Source organism: Aedes albopictus, chromosome 1, assembly GCF_035046485.1.
Source record: "Aedes albopictus strain Foshan chromosome 1, AalbF5, whole genome shotgun sequence".
Lineage (NCBI taxonomy): Eukaryota > Metazoa > Arthropoda > Insecta > Diptera > Culicidae > Aedes > Aedes albopictus.
The window spans coordinates 124,491,021-124,514,315 of NC_085136.1; the positions used below are offsets into that span (position 1 = coordinate 124,491,021).

General features: G+C 42.0%; 1 protein-coding gene across 1 annotated transcript; it reads left to right on the forward strand.

The window, feature by feature from the left end:
• Nucleotides 1-3,567: 3,567 nt before the first annotated feature.
• Nucleotides 3,568-22,783, forward strand: LOC134285621 (uncharacterized). Its single transcript, XM_062846759.1, has 3 exons — nt 3,568-3,992; nt 21,560-22,272; nt 22,335-22,783. Exons 1-3 carry the CDS (start codon nt 3,613-3,615, stop codon nt 22,526-22,528), a joined length of 1,287 nt encoding a protein of 428 aa, XP_062702743.1. The 5' UTR covers nt 3,568-3,612; the 3' UTR covers nt 22,529-22,783.
• Nucleotides 22,784-23,295: the final 512 nt, after the last annotated feature.

A 23,295-nucleotide genomic window follows, 5' to 3' on the forward strand; every position in this document is an offset into this window, starting at 1 on the left:
AAATTCCTGAATTCCTTCGGTAGTCAACAAAAAGTTGCTACCTCATGACAAAAGACTGGCTACTCCACGAACTTAGGTCCGGTCATCAGTTCATTTAACTACCTTAGGCTACCACCCCCACCCAGAGTTTCCCATTGCTCATGTGTACATAAATGTGACAGTGAGCCTCCCACCAAATTGTCTCCCAGCTCTTGAAAATCGCAGTGTGCTGCGCTGCTAGGAGGCTCACGAAAATCTGGTGGGTGCGAGCTAAGCACCTAGCTCCCGGGGAACTCGTCTCATGCGCTGCGTGAGCTGTTGGTATCTAAGGTGAAAAACAACTTCTTGGTAACGAAGAACCTCAACAACTTTTTTCCGTACACAACTCAAGTGTCTGGTTGGTCTATACGATACGACTAGGGACTCTCAATGCAAAGGTTAATGTATCAATTGGGTTTTTAAATTTTTAAAAATGTAATGATTTTTTTGATTTTATACGAAAGAGCACATTTTTCTGAGTCACAATGAATTTTTTCAGATTTTTAGAACTTTGTTTTGATACCTAAAATCAATTTCAAAGAGATTTTTTGAAATCACCTTTTGACAGGTGGGCAACTGTTTGACAGCTCCGCCCAGTACAAACCGCGACGAGGGGTGATTCGACAAATCGCTCCCATACAAACTTCAAATTGATTTTTAAATAGGTTCCCGGGCTCCAAAATCCATGAAAATTTGGATTTCGGCTTAGTTTGACATGCAGATTCAGAATATCGAATTATCTCAACACCGTTAAAGAAGCCAATTCTCGTTCGTTTAGGAAGTTTTTGTCGTGAAATTTTCTAATTTAATTAGCGCATGAGACGAAGCTCATGAGACACATCTTGAGAAAAATGAGGCACACAACTTTCAGTCTCAAAATGTGCAGAGCTCCTGGGAGCTCGCTTGCCATGTGGCTCCCGTACGTGTACATCAACCGAGACCATGGCGTCCCATGACGTGCTCATAGTCCGAGTTGTCGGAACCAACCTTCGCGTTGAAGTCGCCCATGAGGATCCTGATATCACCTTTCGGAGTCTTGTCCACGACAGCATTCAGTTGACTGTAAAAGTTCTCTTTATCTTGCAATTCGGCAGCATCGGTTGACGCGTAACATTGGATCATGGTAAGGTTTCGAACCCGTGTTCTGAATATGGCTACAATTATCCTCTCATTAATAGGTTCCCACTTCATGAGCGCAGCGTGGGCGTGAGCGCTGAGCAGGAAACCAACTCCACGGTGGCGAGGAGCGTGTTCACCTCGAGGGCCAGAGTATAGCAGAATTTGACCCGACGCCAATCTATGTTCTCCAAAATTCGGCCAACGGACTTCGCTCAGTCCTAGGATCCCAAGCTTCATACGGCATGCCTCATTGGCTAGTTGTGCCGGTTTACCCTGCTGGGCTTGGGTTAATACATTCCAAGTTCCAATTCTTGTCCGTTGTTTTGCGCTAAAAGTCGTTGCCGTTGAATCAGTTCGTAATCTTTCATTTTCGGGTTCAGTAACGTTTTTTTTTTGGGTTTCGGAGACAGTAGGTTGTTGGCCAAAGGTCCCCTATCCACCGTGGTGGGGCTGCCACCTGAGGTATAGCTTCCGGTGGAGGAGCATTTCATACTCTGCCGCTGGATGCCAGAACAGACGCTGTTTGAGCCGCTCCTCCTTGGTGAACAGACGCTCGAGACGTACATCCTCAATCTAGCTGAAGTCAGAAGGACAACAGTGCCCAGGCTGCACTACCAGCTAAGCACACAACTCTTAGCTGGCGGTCTTTGTCATCGCTTGATCCGTGGAAGCATGAGGTAGGAACTTGTGAGGATCAGAGCTATGTTGGGCGCTCTCCTTTTCGACTCACCGTTTTGCAGCCCAGACTAGTTTATGGATTTCCACAATTTTTACACACAGTAATCGTGAGTATGTATGTAGGATGTATGCAAAATTTGAACTAAATCCATCAATAAACAAAAAAGTTGTTCATACACCAATCGGACACATCTTATATAGAATTGGATGGGGGATACTTTGGATATTTTTATCTATAACAAAACTGCATTTCAAATTCCAGGGTTATTTAGAAAACTACTTTGTACCAATACTGTAGTATACTGTATCATACATAATTTCAATAAAAATATGCGTTTTAAGATGATTCTGTGCTACCTTTGATATTATGAGCAGCGTGATATTTCTTTATAGATAGCCTGAAAAAAAGGGACCATCAATCCGTTATTTAGGTGAAACGGTCATTTATAATGTATAACGATACAAATATTCGATTGTATATGCTACGGTGATATATTTTTTTTTATGAATTGACCAACCTTTTGAAATTTATGAACTGTAGAAACAATGCGTAATGCTTACAGACCAAATGTTCTGATACGTTATGTATATTTTATTGGTTTATTCGATGTTTTTTCCAGTCCTGACAAGGAATAAACGGTCTGTTTGAAAAATAATTTCAATCAGATGAAGGGAAAACTATTGCTTCATAAAAGCCCCAAGTACATCAAACAGATTTGAACCATATTCTGAATTTAAAAAATCCATATTCAAAATTGTCCAAAGCCCCTCCGTTCGACGGTAGTTTATAAGTCAAAAACATGAAATTGTAAAAAGTTTTAACTGAATTCGGCTCCGTTATGCCTGTTGGCGCATGAGCCTTAAATAAATAATTAAGTAAAAAAAAAAATATATAGTTTCACAATAACACACGAAATAATCAGGGAATCGCGCCACTTGGGCGGTGGCTTCTATATTCGTCTGTTTTCCACTATAACTCAGTCAAATTTGAACCAATTGACACAACTTTTGGAATGTGGTGAGATACGTATAGTATCTACCCGTGTACAACATTTCAAGTCAATTGGTTCAAAATTGACTAAGTTATAGTGGGAAACAGACGAATATAGAAGCCACCGCCCAAGTGGCGCGATACCCCACTTTTAGGCATTTGGCAAAACACACAACTCCCCCACCCCCTGACCCCAGTACAATCCGGAATATCTCTGGAATGGTTCCGGATACATATTACATGGCCACTTGAGTGTAATAAATTTGCACCAATTTATGTACGATTGACTCAGAGAGCGACTTTAAAAAAATCGGATGAAAATTCACGAAATGCCAGCATTAAAAAAAAATGTCGGGGGTCGGGTACGTGAAGGTTAAGTAATCCACTATCGTACCTATCTTCAAATGCCCGTACGGCAAGATTTATCTCGTATCATAAGACTCGCAATATTGCAAACTGACATTACACCGCACCTTGATGATTAAGCAGTAATGAGATAATTATACAGCATAAATAAACTATACTTTTAGCTGAATGACACAAATTAGGTAGTTATGATCGTACTTGAAACGATAATTACCATTCTGTTGGCTTATCCATTGTTCAAGCCACATAGAAATATTTTGTGAATTGCCGCCTTATCTCCGAATCCATGCAAAAACTTCGCATTTGAGTTGTATACGGTTAGCTGATTACGACCGTAATTACTAAGAAGATTTGCAACGTTTGTGGATTTCTAGGGATCGCCAGATCCGAGAATTTCCCTCCAGCTGAACAGTTCCTCTAGTTTCACTTTGACCACCGCAATGGCTGCTAGCAAACCCAACGTTCTGTTCCCGGAATACCTGAACGAAGCGTTGGTTCGCGAAGCGCTGGAATGCGGTCTCGAGTATCCCACGCGCAGCAGCGTGCACATCGATCAGTTCATCGTTCGAACGGCCACTTCCGCTGGCGATAATTATTTGAGCGATGTGTTTCGAGTGTGGGTTCGTTACAATCGGGAATCGTCGGCGAATGGGGAGCGTTCGGAAGAGGATATATCGTTGATCGTGAAGTGCATGCCCGATACCGGGTTTCGGGGACCCGTAATCGGAATGCTCAATGCATACGAGAAGGAGGTCTACATGGTGCGAAACGTGGTTCCGGAGCTGTCCCGTTTGATGAATGGGGAGAAATTTGCCGCCAAGTTAGTATAACGAGTATAGTGAAGCCATCAGACTGCACAAGAGGGTAGACCATCTGGATCACGCTAATAAAGTTCAATCTACCATGCGTCCATTGGCGTAGCTAGGGGGGGTTCCAGGGGTGCCTGGCACCCCCTAGAACAAATTTGGCACCCCCTAGAATTTTTTATTGACAGTCACCTAAAATTTAAAACTTTACACAATAATTCCAATATTTATAATTGGCACATTTGAACAAAACTTAAGCACACTCGGAATTACTTATATACCTGTTGTACGTTTTGGCTTTTTGGATATTGGTAAGAACAATCAACAGACTTCTCCCTGTATTCCTACAGAAATACCTCTCTTTAGGCTGCCTTTATGCATTCCTCCCGATATTTCAATAAACTTCTCTCAGGAGTCTCCAGGCAGTCCTGACGGGGTTGTACATACTAGAAATTTCTGCAGAGATTGATTCAACAATTTCTCCTAACATTTCTTTGGAAGTTTTTACTATGATACTTCCCGGAATTCTTCCTAGTGGGATTATTCAAGACAATCTTCCGGGAATCCTTTCAGAAGATCCTCCGGTGATTCATCTAGGAATTCCTTCAGAGATTTTATTCAGAGATTCTTCCAGACATTTCTCATGGAATTCCTCCAAAAAATCTCACTGGGGTACCTCAAATACCTCAGACAACTCCTCCTGCGGTTCTTCCAGCAATTCCTCCAATTCTTCTAGTGATTTCTATACGAAGTTATATTAGCATTATGGCTGGAATTCTTCTGGAATATCTTCCTAATATTTCTTCAGAAATTCCTCCTGCGATTCCTTCAGGGCCTTCTCTTATAGATTCTTCCAGAATACCTCTACCGGTTCTTGCAGGGACTTCTCTGGGTATTCCAAGGATTTTTTCTTTGGATTCCCCGTGGCATTCCTGATGGGGTTTCTCTAGAAATTCCTCCTAGGATTTCAGCTACAATGATTCATCCCATAATCCTTTTAAGAATACCTCCTATGCTTTTTCCTGTGATTTCTTCAGAAGCTCTCCGGTGATTCCTCCAGGAATTTTTATCTATGGATTCTCTAATAAATTTCTCATGGGATTCCTCCAGGAACTTCTCTTGGCCTTCCTCCAGGAATGTCAGCTGAATTTCACAAGTTATTCCTGCTACAGTTTTTCCAGCAATTCCTTCTAGGACTCCTCCAGAAATTCCTACTATAATGCCTCGAGAAATCCTTCTAGGGATTCTTCTAAGAATTTCTCCAGAAATTCTTTCAAAAACTTGCTGAGACTATTGAAGGCAATTTTCGTAGGAGACTTGCAGGAGTTCCTTCGGTGTTTCCTCCTGGAAATCCTGTTTTTTTTTCATGGGATTTCTTCAAATATTTCTCATTGGGTTCCTCCAGGAACTCCTCTTGACTTTCATCCAGGAACTCCTCCGGGAATTCAATAAGCTTCTAATGTTTCAGGAATGCCTCCAGAAATTCTTACTGTGATACCTGCAGAAATCCATCTAGGGATTCCTCCTGGCTTTCTTATTGGGATTCTTCTAGGTAGTTTTCCTAGGATACTGCTAGAAATGCCTTTGATGCTTCCAGGGATTTTTCTAAGGACTCATCCAGGAATTGCTCTAGAATTTTTCTCTAATAATTAATCATGGTATTACTCCTGGAGCTCCACTTGGATTTCTTCAAGGAATTCCAGCTGAAGGAATCTCAATAGAAAACTCAAGAGGAGTCCCTAAACGAATTTCGGGAATTGTAGGAATTTTCAGAGAAATCCTAAGAGGTATTACTAGACAAATCTCTAGTTAAAGCCTATAGTACGGATGCACGGGGAAACTTGTAATTGATTAGAAAGCACAGAATTTTGCTAATTGAGAGATGAATTTGTGAATAAAAAGTCGCGTTCCGGTGGGATTCGAACCCACGACTCCGTTTTCTCTAGACCAGTATGGCCATTTCATGAGGATTCCTTAGGCATGGTTGTGTCTTTTTTTTTAAACATCTGCAATATTTTCATTGTTATTTAATCAGCGGTTTCTCTGGATTTTTTTTTCTATTATTTCAATAACTATTCCTCTGAAATTATTTCAGCAATTTCTTTTTCATATATTTTGCCAATTTCTCTGGCAATTTTGTCGTGATTACTTTCGCAAGTAATGAGAAGTTTTATGATGTAATTGTATTTATATTAATTGCTTCTGAAAACTGCTAAATTGGAAATTCAGACATTCTCAACTGGGCTTGCTCAAAGAAAATCCTATAAAACTCACGAAAAACTCAATGACAAAGTCCCATAGAAATTACCGGAAAAATATCAATCAAAATTACCTTAGAATTTTCAAAATAGTTGCAAAAGGAATTCTTATACGATTTACTAGAGGAATTTCTGAAGAAAATATTAAGGCTTTTTAAAGAAATTGGCCAAATTTGATCTCAAAATAAATTATCAAAATATTATTATTTCTCCACAAACATTCACAAAAAATAAATGAAACAAATAAATCTATATAAATAAAAATGGAATGGTGTGTGTATGTCACGAATAGGCTCGGTAATGGGCCAACGAATCCACAAAATTCTTTCACTATTGCATTCGTGCAGGACTCTGACGTGTTCGTGCGGAAAAATAATTATGAAAATCGACCGGGAAAGCAAAGAAAACGGAAATATTTAAAATTGCACTTTTCTGGTTATTTCTCTCCAGAGCTGCATTTCAAAAACATAGTAGGCAGGCAGTACGACGTTTGCCGAGACAGCTAGTTTGTAAAAAAATAAATGCAAGTAACATTACCGAAGGTATTCCGAAATCATCTGCTGCAGGAATTTCTTACATAATTACTGAACAAAATTGTATAAAGAATTTTCATTAAAATTATAGAAGCGATTAATAAAAGATTTCCCGAAGGCGTTTTCGAAGAAATTGGCAAAGATAATAAAAGTCCATAGAATAAAAAAAAAATAAAAAAAATAAAAACAAAAAAGTAGAATGGCTTGCCGAAGACATTTCCAAAAAAAAAAAAAAATGCGAGGGAGTTCCCAGTCATTGTCGAATGAAATACCAAAGGATACACTAAAAAAATTCTCAAAGGAATTGGCTGAAGAGTAATTTGTGAATTTATAAAAGCAAATATTAATAGAATTACTGACATTAAATAAACAATGTTTGAAAGACTAACGGGTGGCCACTAAATAACGGGAATGCTTTGAATGTGCTCTTAAAAATATATGATCTTTAAAAATGGCAATCTGAATTTAACTATCATAAAAGTTTAACAATGTACGTCCATGGAAAATATAAAATTTAAGAAAGTTGACCGTAGTAATTTGTACAGTATTTTTTTTGCAGTGATGTTGGAGCAACTGCTTTGTACGACTTTTCAGAGTTTACTTTCACGCATTTTCTGCGTCTGTGAAATCGTTGGTCAAAATAAATGGTTTCTCAGCTACCTTTAGCATCTACACACTCAAACAGTAATAAGAAAAAATGGGGATACTGACTTGTTTTTTTTTGCTTTGGTTGTAGCCTTTTCCCGTAAATGACATTTATAGAAATTTCCAAAAAATGTTATTTTTCTGTATCACCAAAACGTGTCGATGTAATTTGTGCACTGCGGTTCATTGTTGAACTTTTTTTGTGCTATTTTTTTTTATAACGAACCATTTACATGTTGTTCAATGTGTAAATGTGATTTGATGTAAATATTTGTTATTTAACAAGGCATTCTATTGATTTATCCAGCCCATGTCACAAAAGAAGATTTTATTATGTGAAATGATATCATGCTTATTGGTTTTGCTAGTTTTCCTCTATTTCCTTCAGGATCTGTTTCTTGGGATGCCGAAATGTGGAATTCATTCAAAACCGGCAGGGTTCTAGTTTTATAATGGTTTACTATTAACTTTTTTTACGGTTGTTTTGAGCAATCAGTAGAGCCGTCCAAGGCGTTTTGGTAGTGCTTCCTGTTTCAATGTCGTTTTCTGCAGAACAGAATAAGTTGACACAAAATAAAAAATACGCTGACTTTGTGGATAGATAGACGATGGTTTTGTCTAAAAAATGTTTACTCTATGGACGCTTCTATTGTTTTTAATCAGCTGCTAAAAGCATTCCCGTTATTTAGTGGCCACCCGTTACTAAAAAATTGGCGAAGGAACTCCCAAAGAAAACATTTCAAAAGATTTTCCAATGAAATAAAAAAGCCAAATAAACTCCTAATGGAATTGGCGAAGTAATTTCCTAGATAATTGCTGATAAAATTTTCAAAGGATGCGTGAAAGGTGTTTAGTATGAAATTCCAAACATATTATTAAATAAATTCTTAAAGAAATTGCCGAAGGGGACCTTAAGATATTACCGAAGAAATTTGCCAAATCCTGATTCCTTTGGAGAGATTTACAAAAAAAGTCTTAATTGAAATAAATTGCAAAACAATTTCCAAATAAATTTCTGGGAATATTCCCTGAGAAATTACCGAAAGGTCGTTTTGTCGAAACACACATTTTTAGTATTATACGTACTAACCAGGTTTTACGTAAGTCAGAATCCCGAAGAGAAAATTTGAAGTTTGCTCGCACCAAATTGCGGGTTTTAATTGGATTGATAATATGTTCGTGAAGCTTCGAAATGGAACTCATGATAATCGAGTCCAAATTTTGGAGTTTTAGGAATAATAGTAACAATGTCTCTGTAGAATTATTTTCATGTCCACAAGGTAGTTAGTTGAACAAATGAAACAAAAACACTGTCGCCATTAATGTTGTGGTCAAACCAAAAATGCTTATATGTATCCTGATATTAAAATTTTATGTATTTATAACTCTTACAATTGTTCTTAAAAACTATTTTAATTAGAGTTGTTATCATGTAATGAAACAAAAAGAATGTCACAATGAATACAAGTTACACGCAAATTTGAGAATATTTTGTAGTTTCCAAGATTTACACTTCTAATTATTGCTCTCAAAATGTATTCTTACGGACCTGATTGTTTTCAATCCACAAAACAAAGGGGTTTTCACCAACACTGTTGAGTTCAAACTGATAATACAAATTCCATGTATTATACACAATCAAGTTATCAAGTTTTTTTAAGCCTCACATGATGGGGAAAGTGTCAAGTCAGTACAACGGTTGGGATTATCCAAAAAAAAGTTGTTCTTTAAAGTATAGCGCGTTTAAATTTGCGGACTAATTTCTCCCACGACGCAGTATATAATTATACTAAGAAAATGAGGGTGGATCGGTATTTCCTTTTACAAAAAAAGCAAAACAACCTGGAAGCTACTGAAACTGGCACCCCCTAGGCACCTAGGGAAAAATCCTAGATACGCCAATGCATGCGTCTCCACAACCGTCTTGGCGCAGTAAGATAGTGTTACGAATAATGCATTTGGGCATGGCCGGATTTACCAATGTGAGGGTCCGAGGCTACACTTTTGTGGAGCCATCTTACCAGTGGAATTATTTTTTTTAAACTATTCTTAAGAAAAAGTATTAAAAGTAGTAGAGCAAAAAATAGAAGAAAGGGCATTTCAAGTAGCTAGAAAAAATAGGTGCCCACTATGGTTTATTCATAGCAGTGGTTCGGATTTCAAATTCTAGCGTGAAAAGGATGAGAAAATTCAAAAATTTAAAAGATACATTTTCGGAAAATTTCGAGTAAAATTTTAAGCACAATCGCAGGGGTCATTTTTGCAAAAGCTTTAAAGATATTTTCTAGCGGAATTCCTGATGCCATCTCTGACCCATATTGTGCTTAAAATTTTACTGAAAATTTACCGAATATTTCTTGAAATTTATCTAGAGATTCTGTCAATCTTGCGAAAATTGTTTTTTCACTTAATATAATTTCTTTTATCATCCTTTTCACACTAGAATTTCAAATCCGAACCTTTGTTATAAATGAATCATAGTGGGCACAATTTTTTTTAGCTACTCTATTGTCCAACAGGTGGATTACCATCATGCTTTTTTGTGGAACTTAGGCATACATATTAATAAAGTGATTGCTAGTGCAGTTTCCGAAGAACTCCTAGAAGAATTTTCGATAAAATTTTGAAATGAACCTCTGGCAAAACATAACGGAGCAAAAAAAATCCGAAGCTATTTCTAGCGGAAACTTGAAAATGCAAACTGTTGAGGAAATTTTGGAAATACATAAACTGTGAAATTTCTAAGAAATTCCCGGGCGAATGTTTGATATATTTTTTTAACTTAGTAAAGCTTCCCAAATTTTCTCAAGATCTGTTGCAAATTTCTTCATCGGTTTTCTTAAGGAACCCACAGATTTTGATAGAGGTTCGTCATAAATTACATCCTTCATTCGAAAAATATCTCTGAAGAAGCCGACCATATTTTCTAACGAAACCTGGACAGAACATTTCATAATAATCTACCCTTATTTTTTGCAACAGTTACTTTTAAAAGGTTTCAACAGTTCTGGGGTTCAATTATTTATATTATAGGTCGTAATTTTGCTTATTAAAATAAAACCATAGAAATTCATAGATTCCTGCAACTCTGTAGAAAAGTCTCTAAAATGGTTCTTGCTTCCTTAGCAAATTTATACGTACTAGCTTTTATAACTAAACGCAACACTATGAAATTGAATATAATAACAAAACATCCCTGGAGAAACTCTGGAGAAATAACTTCTTGAAGGATTTCTTGAAAAAAAAAAGAATCTCAGAATTCCGGAAAGAATCGCAGGACAAATTTCCTGGAGTTCCTTTGCAGGAGCTGCAGGGGGTATTCTTGAAGGAATTCATGGATGGATTCCTGGACGAAACCCTAAAACTCCTAAAAGAGTTTTTGGAGGTAATTGTGATATAATTCCTGGATGACTTCTTGGAGAATTTTCTGGCTCCTGTATGCATCCATCTAAAATCATCTTAAAGAATTCCAATACAAATCACTGGAGGAATTTCTCTAGAAATCTTTCAATTAATTCAGAAAAATCTTTAAGTAAACCGAAAGAAATTCTTGCGTGTACCCCTGGAAAAGATGATGGAAGTTTTTCTGATTTTTTTTAAAGGAACCCCTGAATAACTTTGTGAGAAGATCCCGAAAGAAATTTCTGTAGGAATCACTAAAGGAATTCCTGAAATCATCCCTGGAAGAATTTCCGGAGCAACCCCTAAGGAAATTCCAGGATCCAGAGTCCTGGAGGATTCCCTGAAATTCTGGAGGAATTCCTGACGGAATTCCAGGAGTATACCTGGGGGAGTTTCTAAAAGTATACCTGGAGGAATCCTTGGAGAAATACCTGAAAAAAAATCCTGGAACAATTCCAGAAGGAACTCCTGGACGAACTCTCGAAAGAATCCCTGGAGGAATTCTGGAAGGAATACCTGGATAAATTTCTGGAGAAATCACTTGAGGGATTCCAAGAGGAATTTTTGGAGAAAACCCTGAAGAAATTTCTGGAGGAATTCCTGAAGGAATTCTCGGAATAATCCCTGAAGTAATTCCTGGGGGAATCTCTAGAGAAAATCTTGGAGGAATGCCTGGGGAATTTCTGGACAAATTCCTGGCGAAATCCGGTGTTCGGCCATTTGGCCGAACGCCGTTTGGCCGAAACGTGATCAAAAGAATTCAGAAGAAGTTTTTGACATTCTAACTGCCAATATGATCATCAGAAATATTACCTTCTTTTAATCCTAGGCTATTCTTTCTAGTTTTGACATTCAGGGATTAATTGGCGTTGAAATTGCCTGTTATGGCAACACTGGCGAATGATGGACCTGCAATTGTCACTTCTCGGGATGACAACGAAACGTCACTCAGAAAGTAAATAGTGATTTACAAGCTCGTGATTCAGCAAAATTATTTTCTATACGCCTTAAGTCTATATTCCAAACCAGTGTGAATTTATCATATTTCTATATACAGTGTTGAAATTCTAAAATTAACCTATAAAACTGAAATATTCTAGTGGGAATACGATCACTCTCCACTTCTACGATAAGTACACCAAATTTGTATGTTTAGTAAGTACAATTTGTTAAACACTATCTAAAATAAATTCATTATTCCAGCTAAAAGCACACACACGAAAAACACAGTGTTGCTATTTGGAGTTGGTGACATAACCCAACATAACTTTTAGAAATTTGTTCGGGTATCGGAAGCAATGTCAGATCGTGAGAGATCCCCTAGAAACTGCCAGTCCTGTTCACGGAGGGACTCAGCGGAAAGTGAGATGGTGCAGTGTCAATCCTGCAAACTCTGGGAGCATTTTGGCTGCGCCGGTGTCGACGAACAAATTCGACGGTCCGATGCCACGTACATCTGTAAGCGATGTGCACTACCAGGGGTCTCCAACGATGATCATCTCAACGTTCCCTTCGTCGATCCACGCTCCAAAGGAATGAAGGCGGGTTCGAAGGCAAGTTCCAAGGGGGGCTCAAAAAGGGGAAAGAAAATTCTCGACCCACCCGGCAGCGTTACGTCAAGCGTGCGTGTGGCAATGCTAGCGGAACAGCTTAAACTCGTCGAAGAACAGCAAGTCTTGGAGGAACAGGAACTGAAAGAACAAGAGGAAATGAAGAAACGCTTGTTGGAAGAAGAAGAAATTCAATTGGAGGAGAAGAAAAGGATCGCAGAGGAAGCCAAACAGATCCGTGAACGTAAGTTACAGGATGAACTGGAAGCAAAACGGAAACAACAACAAGTAAGGAGAGAGTCATTCGAAAAGCGTCAAGAGATTATCAGGCAAATGGCAGAAGTAAGCAGCAGAAGTGGATCGATTGTGAGCTCCGGTCAAAAAGTTCGTAACTGGCTAAATGACCAAGGTGCTGGAAGATCTGATGGGAATAATGTTGGAGAGCTTATTGATCCTAACATCAATCGGATTCCCGAAGACCCGTTGGAAGTACCCATTCAGACACGAGAACCGGTGTCACGGAAACCCGCCACTATGCAACCACTGCAACCGGTGATACAGGTTCCTGCTGCACCATTACCGACACCCGCACCCACACCTACGTATTCAGGTCGGTTGCTATCTCAGGAGCAAATCGCGGCGAGACAGGTTCTGGGGAAAGACCTTCCAATTTTCGATGGAAACCCCGAGGATTGGCCGGTTTTTATAAGCAACTATGAGCAATCAACAACCACGTGCGGATATTCGGATGCGGAAAACCTTGTCCGACTTCAACGATCGCTAAAAGGAAATGCTTTAGAGTCAGTAAAAAGCCGTCTACTCCTGCCGGCTAGTGTGCCACACGTAGTACAAACTCTGCGTACCCTTTTCGGAAGACCGGAGCTGCTCATTAGGTCAATGCTGAACAAAATCCACCAAATTCCACCGCCGAGACACGACCGCCTAGAAACGCTGATGCACTTCGGTCTGGCAGTGCAGAACCTGGTGGACCATCTAAAAGCAGCAAACCACTACACCCACCTAACGAACCCAGTGCTCATGCAAGAGCTGGTAGAAAAGCTACCTGGATCACTGCGTCTAGATTGGGCTGTTTTCAAAAACAAATATCACACTGCTACGCTTGACACGTTCGGGGAATTTATGTCAGGATTGGTGACGGCTGCTAGTGAAGTATCTTTTGCTCTTCCGGGGAGTTGTTTGAACCAGAAACATATAACGGACTCCCGAAGCGGAAAACAAAGGACTGGAAATACCGGAATACTCCAAGCTCACTCGATAGACGGACAACTCATCAGCCAGGATACCAATACCACCGCACGTTTTAAACCTGTAAAACCATGCCTAGCTTGTGGCCGAGCAGGCCATAGGGTCGCTGAATGTCAGCAGTTCATCGGAGCAAGCGTTGACGAACGTTGGGAGTTGGTACAACAAAAAGGACTCTGCCGAACCTGTTTAAACGGACACGGTAAATGGCCATGTCGATCTTGGAGTGGATGTGCCGTTGAAGGATGCCGTCAAAGGCATCATACGCTTCTCCATTCTTCTACGCCAGTGGAAACCGATAATGTCTCACCTAGCCACGTTACGTCCGGAGGATTTGAATGGCCATTATTTCGCATCGTTCCGGTGGTATTATATGGCCGTAAGTCTTCCCAGACTATCTACGCCTTCATAGATGAGGGTTCATCGTACACTCTGCTTGAAGATTCTGTAGCGAAACGGCTGGGCGTTAGTGGTAAGGTAGAACCGCTGACACTGAAGTGGACAGGCGACGTAACCAGGGTCGAAGCAAAATCGCAGATTGTACAATTCGATATATCCGGCAAGCAGGTCAACTCTCGCTATACTATTACACACGCTCGCACTGTGGATCGTTTGGTCCTGCCAACCCAAACCATGGAGTATAAGGATCTAGCACGTCGGTTCCCGCATCTACGTGGATTGCCAATTGAAGACTACGAGCTAGTTCAGCCAAAATTGCTCATTGGACTTGATAACCTCAGGTTATGCGTCCCTCTTAAACTACGGGAAGGTGGACCGTCGCACCCTATAGGCGCGAAATGCCGACTAGGATGGAGCATATATGGTTGCGTTCCAAATCAAGCAGCTCATTCTTCGGTCGTGGGTTTCCATGTGAAAGCATCTTCCGATTCAGATCAGGAAATGAATGACCTTCTTCGAGACTATTTCACCCTGGATGACGCTGGTGTCATCGACCAAAGCAGTCTCATTGAATCGGCGGAAGAAAAACGCGCCAGGTTGCTGCTGAAAGACACTACTCGACGTACGCCGTCTGGTTCTAAGTTTGAAACTGGTCTGCTGTGGAAGACCGGTAAGCCCGACTTTCCGGACAGTTATCCCATGGCTGTGCGGCGTTTGGAATCGCTAGAACATCGGCTTAAACGTGAACCCAGCTTGCAGGAGTGCGTTCGCAATCAGATTACGGATTATGAGCGCAAAGGGTATACTCATCGGGCCAGTCTAACCGAACTAACATCAGTGGAATCGAATCACGTATGGTACTTACCACTGGGTGTTGTTACCAATCCTAGAAAACCCAACAAGATACGGCTCATCTGGGACGCGGCGGCAAAGGTGGGAGACACCTCTTTCAATTCCCAACTTCTTAAAGGTCCTGACCTATTGACGCCTCTCCCAAAGGTTTTGTATCAATTCCGACAATATCCAGTGGCTGTGACCGGTGACATAATGGAAATGTTTCACCAGATTAAAATCCGCAGCCCAGATTGCCAGTCACAGCGTTTCCTGTACCGAGAAAATACGACGGACGTCCCTAGGATCTACGTGATGGACGTAGCTACGTTTGGATCGACCTGCTCCCCCGCTTCGGCACAATATGCAAAGAATCTAAACGCGGAAGAGTACGCCACAGAATACCCTCGAGCAGCGGAAGCCATTATAAAAAAGCACTACGTCGACGACTATTTGGATAGTTTCAAGACGATTTCGGAGGCAGTAACTGTTGTAAACGAGGTCAAATTGGTACACTCTAAAGGTGGCTTCACGCTCCGTCGATTTCTGTCCAACGTACCGGAGGTCTTGCAGGGTATCGGAGAGGAAGTGGAGACGGAAATGAAGGACCTAGATCTTGAGCGAGCGGGTAAGATCGAGTCGGTGTTGGGAATGAAGTGGGTTCCAGATGCGGACGTCTTTATATACACGTTTGGCGTTCGAGAAGACATCCTTCAAATCCTGCGTACCGATCACGTTCCTTCAAAGCGAGAAGTAGCTAGGGTAGTGATGAGTTTGTTCGATCCACTCGGGCTCATTTCCTATCTACTGGTTCACGGAAAAGTCCTAATTCAAGAGCTCTGGATGAAAGGGACGGAGTGGGATCAAGAAATCCCTCAAGACACCAACGTGCGCTGGCGACAGTGGGCAGAATCGCTGAAACAACTAGACCGGCTTCGCATACCGCGATACTACTTCCCCTCTAGTCCTCCGAAAAGCTTCGTATGTCTACAAATTCACCTATTTGTAGATGCTAGCGATGCAGCATATGCAGCAGTGGTATACTTCCGTCTGCAGACCGAACGAGACACGCAGGTGGCGCTTGTCGGTGCGAAAACCAAGGTAGCACCACTGAAGGCTCTATCGATACCGAGGCTTGAACTCAAGGCTGCAGTTCTAGGTACCCGTTTAATGGAAACAATCCAAAATCAACACACGTATCCAGTTACTCAACGTTTCTGTTGGACCGATGCAAACACCGTCCTGGCATGGGTTCGTGCTACTGATCATCGACGTTACCACAAATTCGTTGCAGTTCGAGTAGGAGAAATCTTGTCATCCACACAACAATCGGAATGGCGCTGGGTGCCATCAAAAATGAACGTCGCGGATTTGGCCACTAAATGGAACAACGATTCACAAGCGATGGCCATCAGTCCGTGGTTTCACGGACCAGCCTTCCTCTTTGAACCCGAATCACATTGGCCCAAGCAAAAAGTAACCACCACAACAGATGTAGAACTCCGTCCAGTCCACCCACATCTAGCCCACTTCTCAACTAGTTTTTTGCTCGAGAAATTCAACAAGTGGTCCAAATTGCTTCGCGTAGCTGCCTACGTGTTTCGTTGGATTGATAACCTCCGAAGGCGAAGAAGCGGTGAAAATCTGGAACTCGGTTACTTAACCTGTGAAGAACTTCGCGGCGCCGAAGAAGCTCTGGTCAAAATGGCTCAAAACGAGTGTTATACAGAGGAAATTTCCATCCTTAGGAGGACTCAAGGACCACCTGAGATGCGGCATCCCACTGTCAGCAAGTCCAGTACGATCTACAAGAAGTATCCATTCATGGACGATTCGGGAGTTCTGCGTAGTCGAGGACGAATCGGTGCCGCACCGTATAAGTCTTTCGATGCCAAGTTTCCTATAATTCTCCCAAAACGACACACGCTTACTTTTCTAATTGTGGACTGGTACCATTGCCGTTTTCGACACGCCAATCGTGAAACCGTGTTCAACGAAGTACGCCAACGTTACGAAATACCCACACTTCGTCGACTGCTGGACAATGTACAACGAGCATGCGTCTTCTGCCGCATTGCGAAAGCAACTCCAAGGCCGCCAGTCATGGCACCGCTTCCTGAAATGCGCTTGACGGCTTTCATTCAACCCTTTACGTATACTGGGTTGGACTATTTCGGTCCAATCCTGGTGAAGCAAGGCAGGAGCAACGTGAAACGCTGGGTGGCGCTCTTCACCTGCCTCACCATCAGAGCGGTACACATTGAGGTAGTGCATTCACTAAGTACTATTTCATGCATCATGGCAGTTCAACGGTTCGTGGCGCGTAGAGGACAACCAAGGGAGTTCTGGTCCGATAATGCTACCTGTTTTCAAGGCACGGGTAACGAGCTAGCAGCACACAACAAAGCTTTAGTCGAAAAGTTCACCACCTCTCGATGCACATGGAAGTTTATACCCCCATCGACTCCCCATATGGGAGGTGTATGGGAGAGACTTGTTCGTTCGGTGAAGGTAGCTGTCGGTGCTGTGCTGGAGAGTTCACGTAAACCTGACGACGAAACGTTGGAAACAATACTCATTGAAGCAGAAGGGATGATAAATTCGAGGCCGCTCACTTATGTACCTCTTGAGTCAGCCGACCAGGAAGCGTTGACTCCCAATCATTTCCTGTTGGGCAACTCATCGGGAGCGAAATTTCTTTCCAACAGTCCGCTGGATAATCACATGATCCTTAGAAAGAGCTGGAAAATGGCAAGACATATCGGAGATGAAATTTGGCGTAGGTGGCTCAAAGAGTATCTGCCGATGATTACTCGTAGGTGTAAATGGTTTGAGGATGTTAAGGATTTGCAAGTTGGCGACTTAGTACTAGTGATTGGTGGAACGACAAGGAATCAATGGATTCGAGGACAGATCGAAGAGGTTTACCCTGGCCGAGACGGTCGAGTGCGGCAAGCGCTAGTGCGGACATCGTCGGGACCTGTGCGTAGGGCAGCAGTGAAGCTGGCTGTATTGGACGTCAAGGAGAACAGTAAACCTGCCGCCGGCTCAACTGAAGTTTTAGACCCTCACCAAGGTTTACGGGCGGGGGTATGTTATGGCAACACTGGCGAATGATGGACCTGCAATTGTCACTTCTCGGGATTGCCTTAAGTCTATATTCCAAACCAGTGTGAATTTATCATATTTCTATATACAGTGTTGAAATTCTAAAATTAACCTATAAAACTGAAATATTCTAGTGGGAATACGATCACTCTCCACTTCTACGATAAGTACACCAAATTTGTATGTTTAGTAAGTACAATTTGTTAAACACTATCTAAAATAAATTCATTATTCCAGCTAAAAGCACACACACGAAAAACACAGTGTTGCTATTTGGAGTTGGTGACATAACCCAACATTGCCTATATTTTATCAAAGATTTTTCCTTCTTTGACTCATAGGCTGTTCTTTCAGCTGGGAACAAAAGGTATGGTCACTTAAGTTCATCATTCATTTTCGGCCAAACGGCATTCGGCCAAATGGCGTTCGGCCAAATGACCCGGAACCCGAAATCCCTAGAGGAATTTAGAGAGGCATTTTTGAAGGAACAGCTGGAAGAATACTTGTTGAAATTATTGGATGAATTACTGGAAGAATCCCTAGAGGATTACTGGGAGGAGTTCTGGAGAAATTTCCGAAGAAAACCCTTGAGAAATTCCTGGAGTAATTCCTAGAGGAATTTCTGGAGGAGTTCCTGGAGGAATCCTTGGAGAAATTCCAGAAGGAATTTCTGGAGAAATCCCTGGGGAAATACATGGAGCAATTCTTGTATAAATCTCTGGAAGAACCCCTGGAAACAATCCTGGAGGAATTCCTGGATAAATTCCTACGCAAACTCCTGCAGGAAATTCTGGAAGAATCCCCGAAGCGATCCCTGCAAGAATCTGTGGAGAAATTCCAATGGGAATGCCTGGGGGAAACCCTAGAGGAGTCTTTGGAGGAATCCCAGGCGAAATCCCAAGGGGAATCTCTAGAGCAATCCCTGAAGGAATTCCTGAGGAATGCCTGGAAGAATCCTTGAAAAAATATTCCTGGTGAAATTTCTGGAAGAATTCCTGAAGGGAGAAATTACTGTAGGAATTTCTGAAGGAAATCCTGGAGGAATTCGTGGAGACATTCATTCTTGGAGAAATTCCTGTGTGAATACTTGGAAGAATCCCTAGAGAAATTCCTGGAGGAATCTTTGGAGGAATGCCTAGAGGAGTTCCTGGAAGAATCCCTGGAAACTCCTGGAGGAACTGCTGGAGGAACTCCTGGAAGAATTCCTGGAGGAATCCCCGAAGCAATTCCTGCAGGATTCTCTGGAGAATTTTCTATGAGAATAACTGGGGGAATTCCTGGAAGAATGCCTAGAGAAATTCCTGTAGGTGTTCCTGTATAAATTCCTGGAGGAATTGCTGGAATCCCCGGAAGAATTCCTGATTTCTGGGGAACAGTTGAATAAATTTTGGAAAGAACACCTGGGGGAATTTCTGTAGGATTCCCTGAAGGATTTCCTGGAGAAATTTGTGGAAGAATTCCTGGTGTAATTCCTGTAGGAGTTCTTGAAAGAATTCTTGGATATCATGAAATAAATAGATAAATCCCTAGAGGATTCACTGACTAGAGGAATGCCTGAAGGAACCCCTGGAGGAATGCCTGGAGGATATCCTACAGAAATTCCTGGAGACATGTCTTTAGGAATTTCTGGGGGAATACCTGGATAAATCTCTAGAGGAATTCCTGGAGGAATATCTAGAGGAATTATTGGAGAAATCTCTAAAGGAATTCCCGGAAGAATCCCTGAAGGAACTCTTGGAGGAATTCCTGGAAGTATCTCTTGCGAAATTCCAGGAGATTCTCTGGAGGGGTTCCGGGTGGAATTTCTTGAAGAATCATTGGAGCAGTTCCAGGAGGAATCCTTGAAGGAAATCCTGAAGCAGTCTCTGGAGTCTCAAGGAATTCCCGGAGGAATTCCCGGAGGAATCCCTGAGGAATTCCCGGAGGAATCCCTGAGGAATTCCCGGAGGAATCCCTGAGGAATTCCCGGAGGAATCCCTGAAGGAATTCCCGGAGGAATCCCTGAAGGAATTCCCGGAGGAATCCCTGAAGGAATTCCCGGAGGAATCCCTGAAGGAATTCCCGGAGGAATCCCTGAAGGAATTCCCGGAGGAATCCCTGAAGGAATTCCCGGAGGAATCCCTGAAGGAATTCCCGGAAGAATCCCTGAAGGAATCCCCGGAGGAATCATTGGAGCAGTTCCAGGAGGAATCCTTGAAGGAAATCCTGGAGCAGTCTCTGGAGTCTCAAGGAATTCCCGGAGGAATCCCTGAGGAATTCCCAGAGGAATCCCTGAGGAATTCCCGGAGGAATCCCTGAAGGAATTCCCGGAGGAATCCCTGAAGGAATTCCCGGAGGAATCCCTGAAGGAATTCCCGGAGGAATCCCTGAAGGAATTCCCGGAGGAATCCCTGAAGGAATTCCCGGAGGAATCCCTGAAGGAATTCCCGGAGGAATCCCTGAAGGAATTCCCGGAGGAATCCCTGAAGGAATTCCCGGAGGAATCCCTGAAGGAATTCCCGGAGGAATCCCTGAAGGAATTCCCGGAGGAATCCCTGAAGGAATTCCCGGAGGAATCCCTGAAGGAATTCCCGGAGGAATCCCTGAAGGAATTCCCGGAGGAATCCCTGAAGGAATTCCCGGAGGAATCCCTGAAGGAATTCCCGGAGGAATCCCTGAAGGAATTCCCGGAGGAATCCCTGAAGGAATTCCCGGAGGAATCCCTGAAGGAATTCCCGGAGGAATCCCTGAAGGAATTCCCGGAGGAATTCCCGGAGGAATCCCCGGAGGAATTCCCGGAGGAATCCCTGAAGGAATTCCCAGAAGAATCCCTGAAGGAATTCCCGGAGGAATCCTGGAAAGAATTCCCGGAGGAATCCCTGAAGGAATTCCTGGAGGAATCTCTGAAGGAATGCCCGGAGGAATCGGTGAAGGAATTCCTGGAGAAATCCCTGGAGGAATTCTGAAGGAATCTCTAGAGGAACTTCTGAAGGAATCTCAGAAATCAAGTATTTCTAAAGGAATTAGAAATTCCTGGAGGAATCTTAAAGAAATCCCTGCAGGAATTCCTGAAGAAATCCAAGAAGGAATACCCGAGGAAATCCCAGGAGGAGAAATTCCAGGAGAAAGAACTGAAGAAATCGCAGAAAGAATTCTTGGACAATCCTGAAGGAACCCTAAGAAAAGTTCGTAAAGCAACTCCTCCAAATACCTTTTTGGTATTTAGCGGCCAATAAACTTCAACCGTACAGATCAACTCGCGTGGGTATTCAACAAAACTGTTGCTGAGGAGTATCAGGACCTTTTCATAATGGAGATATTTGAACTTCCTACAGTAAAGAGTATCTTGTGATATACCTATTAATATAAAATGGTCAACTGATACAGACAATCAAAGTTAATTACTGTGAAAGGGCTTACAGAACACTTAGGCTAAGAAGCAGTTTCTGTAAAAGAAAATAAGCATGATAACTTTTACGATTGTAGCTAAGATTAGAATATGGCATTACGGTCCAATCGAGAATTTCCCTATCGGAAATTTTCTCGACTTCCCAAGGCATAACGCATCTTCATGATAGCCACACGACTGACGACAAAGATGTTTCCATTTCAGAATATTCTACGCAACCACCGACCCGGTCCGTTTGATCATATTCCAAGATCTGAAGGCGCTAGAGTTCATAATGGCAGATCGTACGCTGGGAGGATTGGATCACGACCATTGCTGCACAATAATGCGCAAGATCGCAAAGTTCCACGCTGCTTCGATGATACTGGTTAGCAGCAGCAAATCGAAGGCCGCTGAACTTAACGAACACTTAGAATATGGCTTCCTGAATCCGCATATTCCCATAGAGGACAATACCATGCTGGAAATATTGGGAAATGGGTTGACTTCGCTCGTAACGTGTGCCGAAAAGCATTGGACAGGTTTTAGCCCAAATATCATAGCTAAGCTGAAGCAGATGATGCCAAACTACAAGTCTCGTATCCAGGCCTGTCTGAACCAGAAGTTTTCCAACGGTTATAAAGTGGTGAACCATGGAGACCTGTGGATCAACAACATCATGTTCCAGTACGATGCCAGCGGAACCCCGATCGATGTAATGTTCGTTGACTATCAGCTGAGCTGCTATACGAGCCCTGGAATAGATCTGAACTATTCGCTCGTAAATTGTCCCACCTACGATGTGCGCGAGAGCCGCAGAAATGACCTGGTAAACGTGTACCATACTACGTTGAAGGCAACGTTGGAAGCAGCTGACTACCCAGTTGTACCAACGTTGGATGATGTCAGAATGGAAATCAAAAGGATGAACTTTTTCGGTAAGAATACTTCTAACCTAATAAAAGATTTCCAAAGTGTAATTTTTTAACACTTTTCTCAGGATTCATTGCGGCGGTCTCCATTCTCCCGATAGTAATGATGGACGCGTCACCGGATGTGGACATTAGTTTCGATGCTTTGGTGGACAAACAGAAAGCGGATCAGTTGCGTCTTCTACAGTACAATGGAGAGCGGTATCGAAAGTCCATGACCGTACTGCTGGAACGGTTTGATCGGGAGGGTCTGCTTGATTAGATGCCTGTACGACGTACGTACATTACATATGCAATGTAACGAGTTGCTATTCGTACTGGATAATTATTAGGTTCCGAGACAGCTCATTACTCATAACGATCACTTATCATCTGTAGATGACAAAGCGCAAAATCACCATGATAAAAAGCTACAAATTGTTTCGATGCATGGGCGCTACTTAATTTCATTCACATAAACTGTAGATAATAAAAAAGAAGCACAGTATTCCCGGTAACTGAATGATTTGTTATAACACCATTGTTGACTCTCTTTGGTCTAATATATCACACAATATTTAGGTTAATAATTTTTCATACCTTACAGTTTGTTTTTCTTGGGGATGTATGTATAATCAAATAAAAAAACTCACAAAACCGGTTGGGGGACAGGTTTTACCTTGCTTCACTAATGGGTAATTCTTGCTGAAACCAGGCCGTCAGCAAGTAAACAAGAAAAATTCGAAATCCCAGACTTTATGTAAATCGGGTACCTTTGACAACGTTCCTTTCGCTGCCATATTGAAAACCACACGGAGTCATGGTATTTCTCCAATGATTTCCAATTGGATTCATCAAATGCTCGAAAAACCGACATCTCTTCTTGACATCGCGTCAAGCAGCGATTAGGAAATTGAGTGTTTGTGGATGCTCCCACGGGGGAGTCTTGTCACCGCTTTTGTGGAATCTCGTAGAAGATACGCTATTGAGCCAACTCAATAATAATGGGTTTTTACTTATAGTTTCGCCGACGACTACCTAAGATTATTA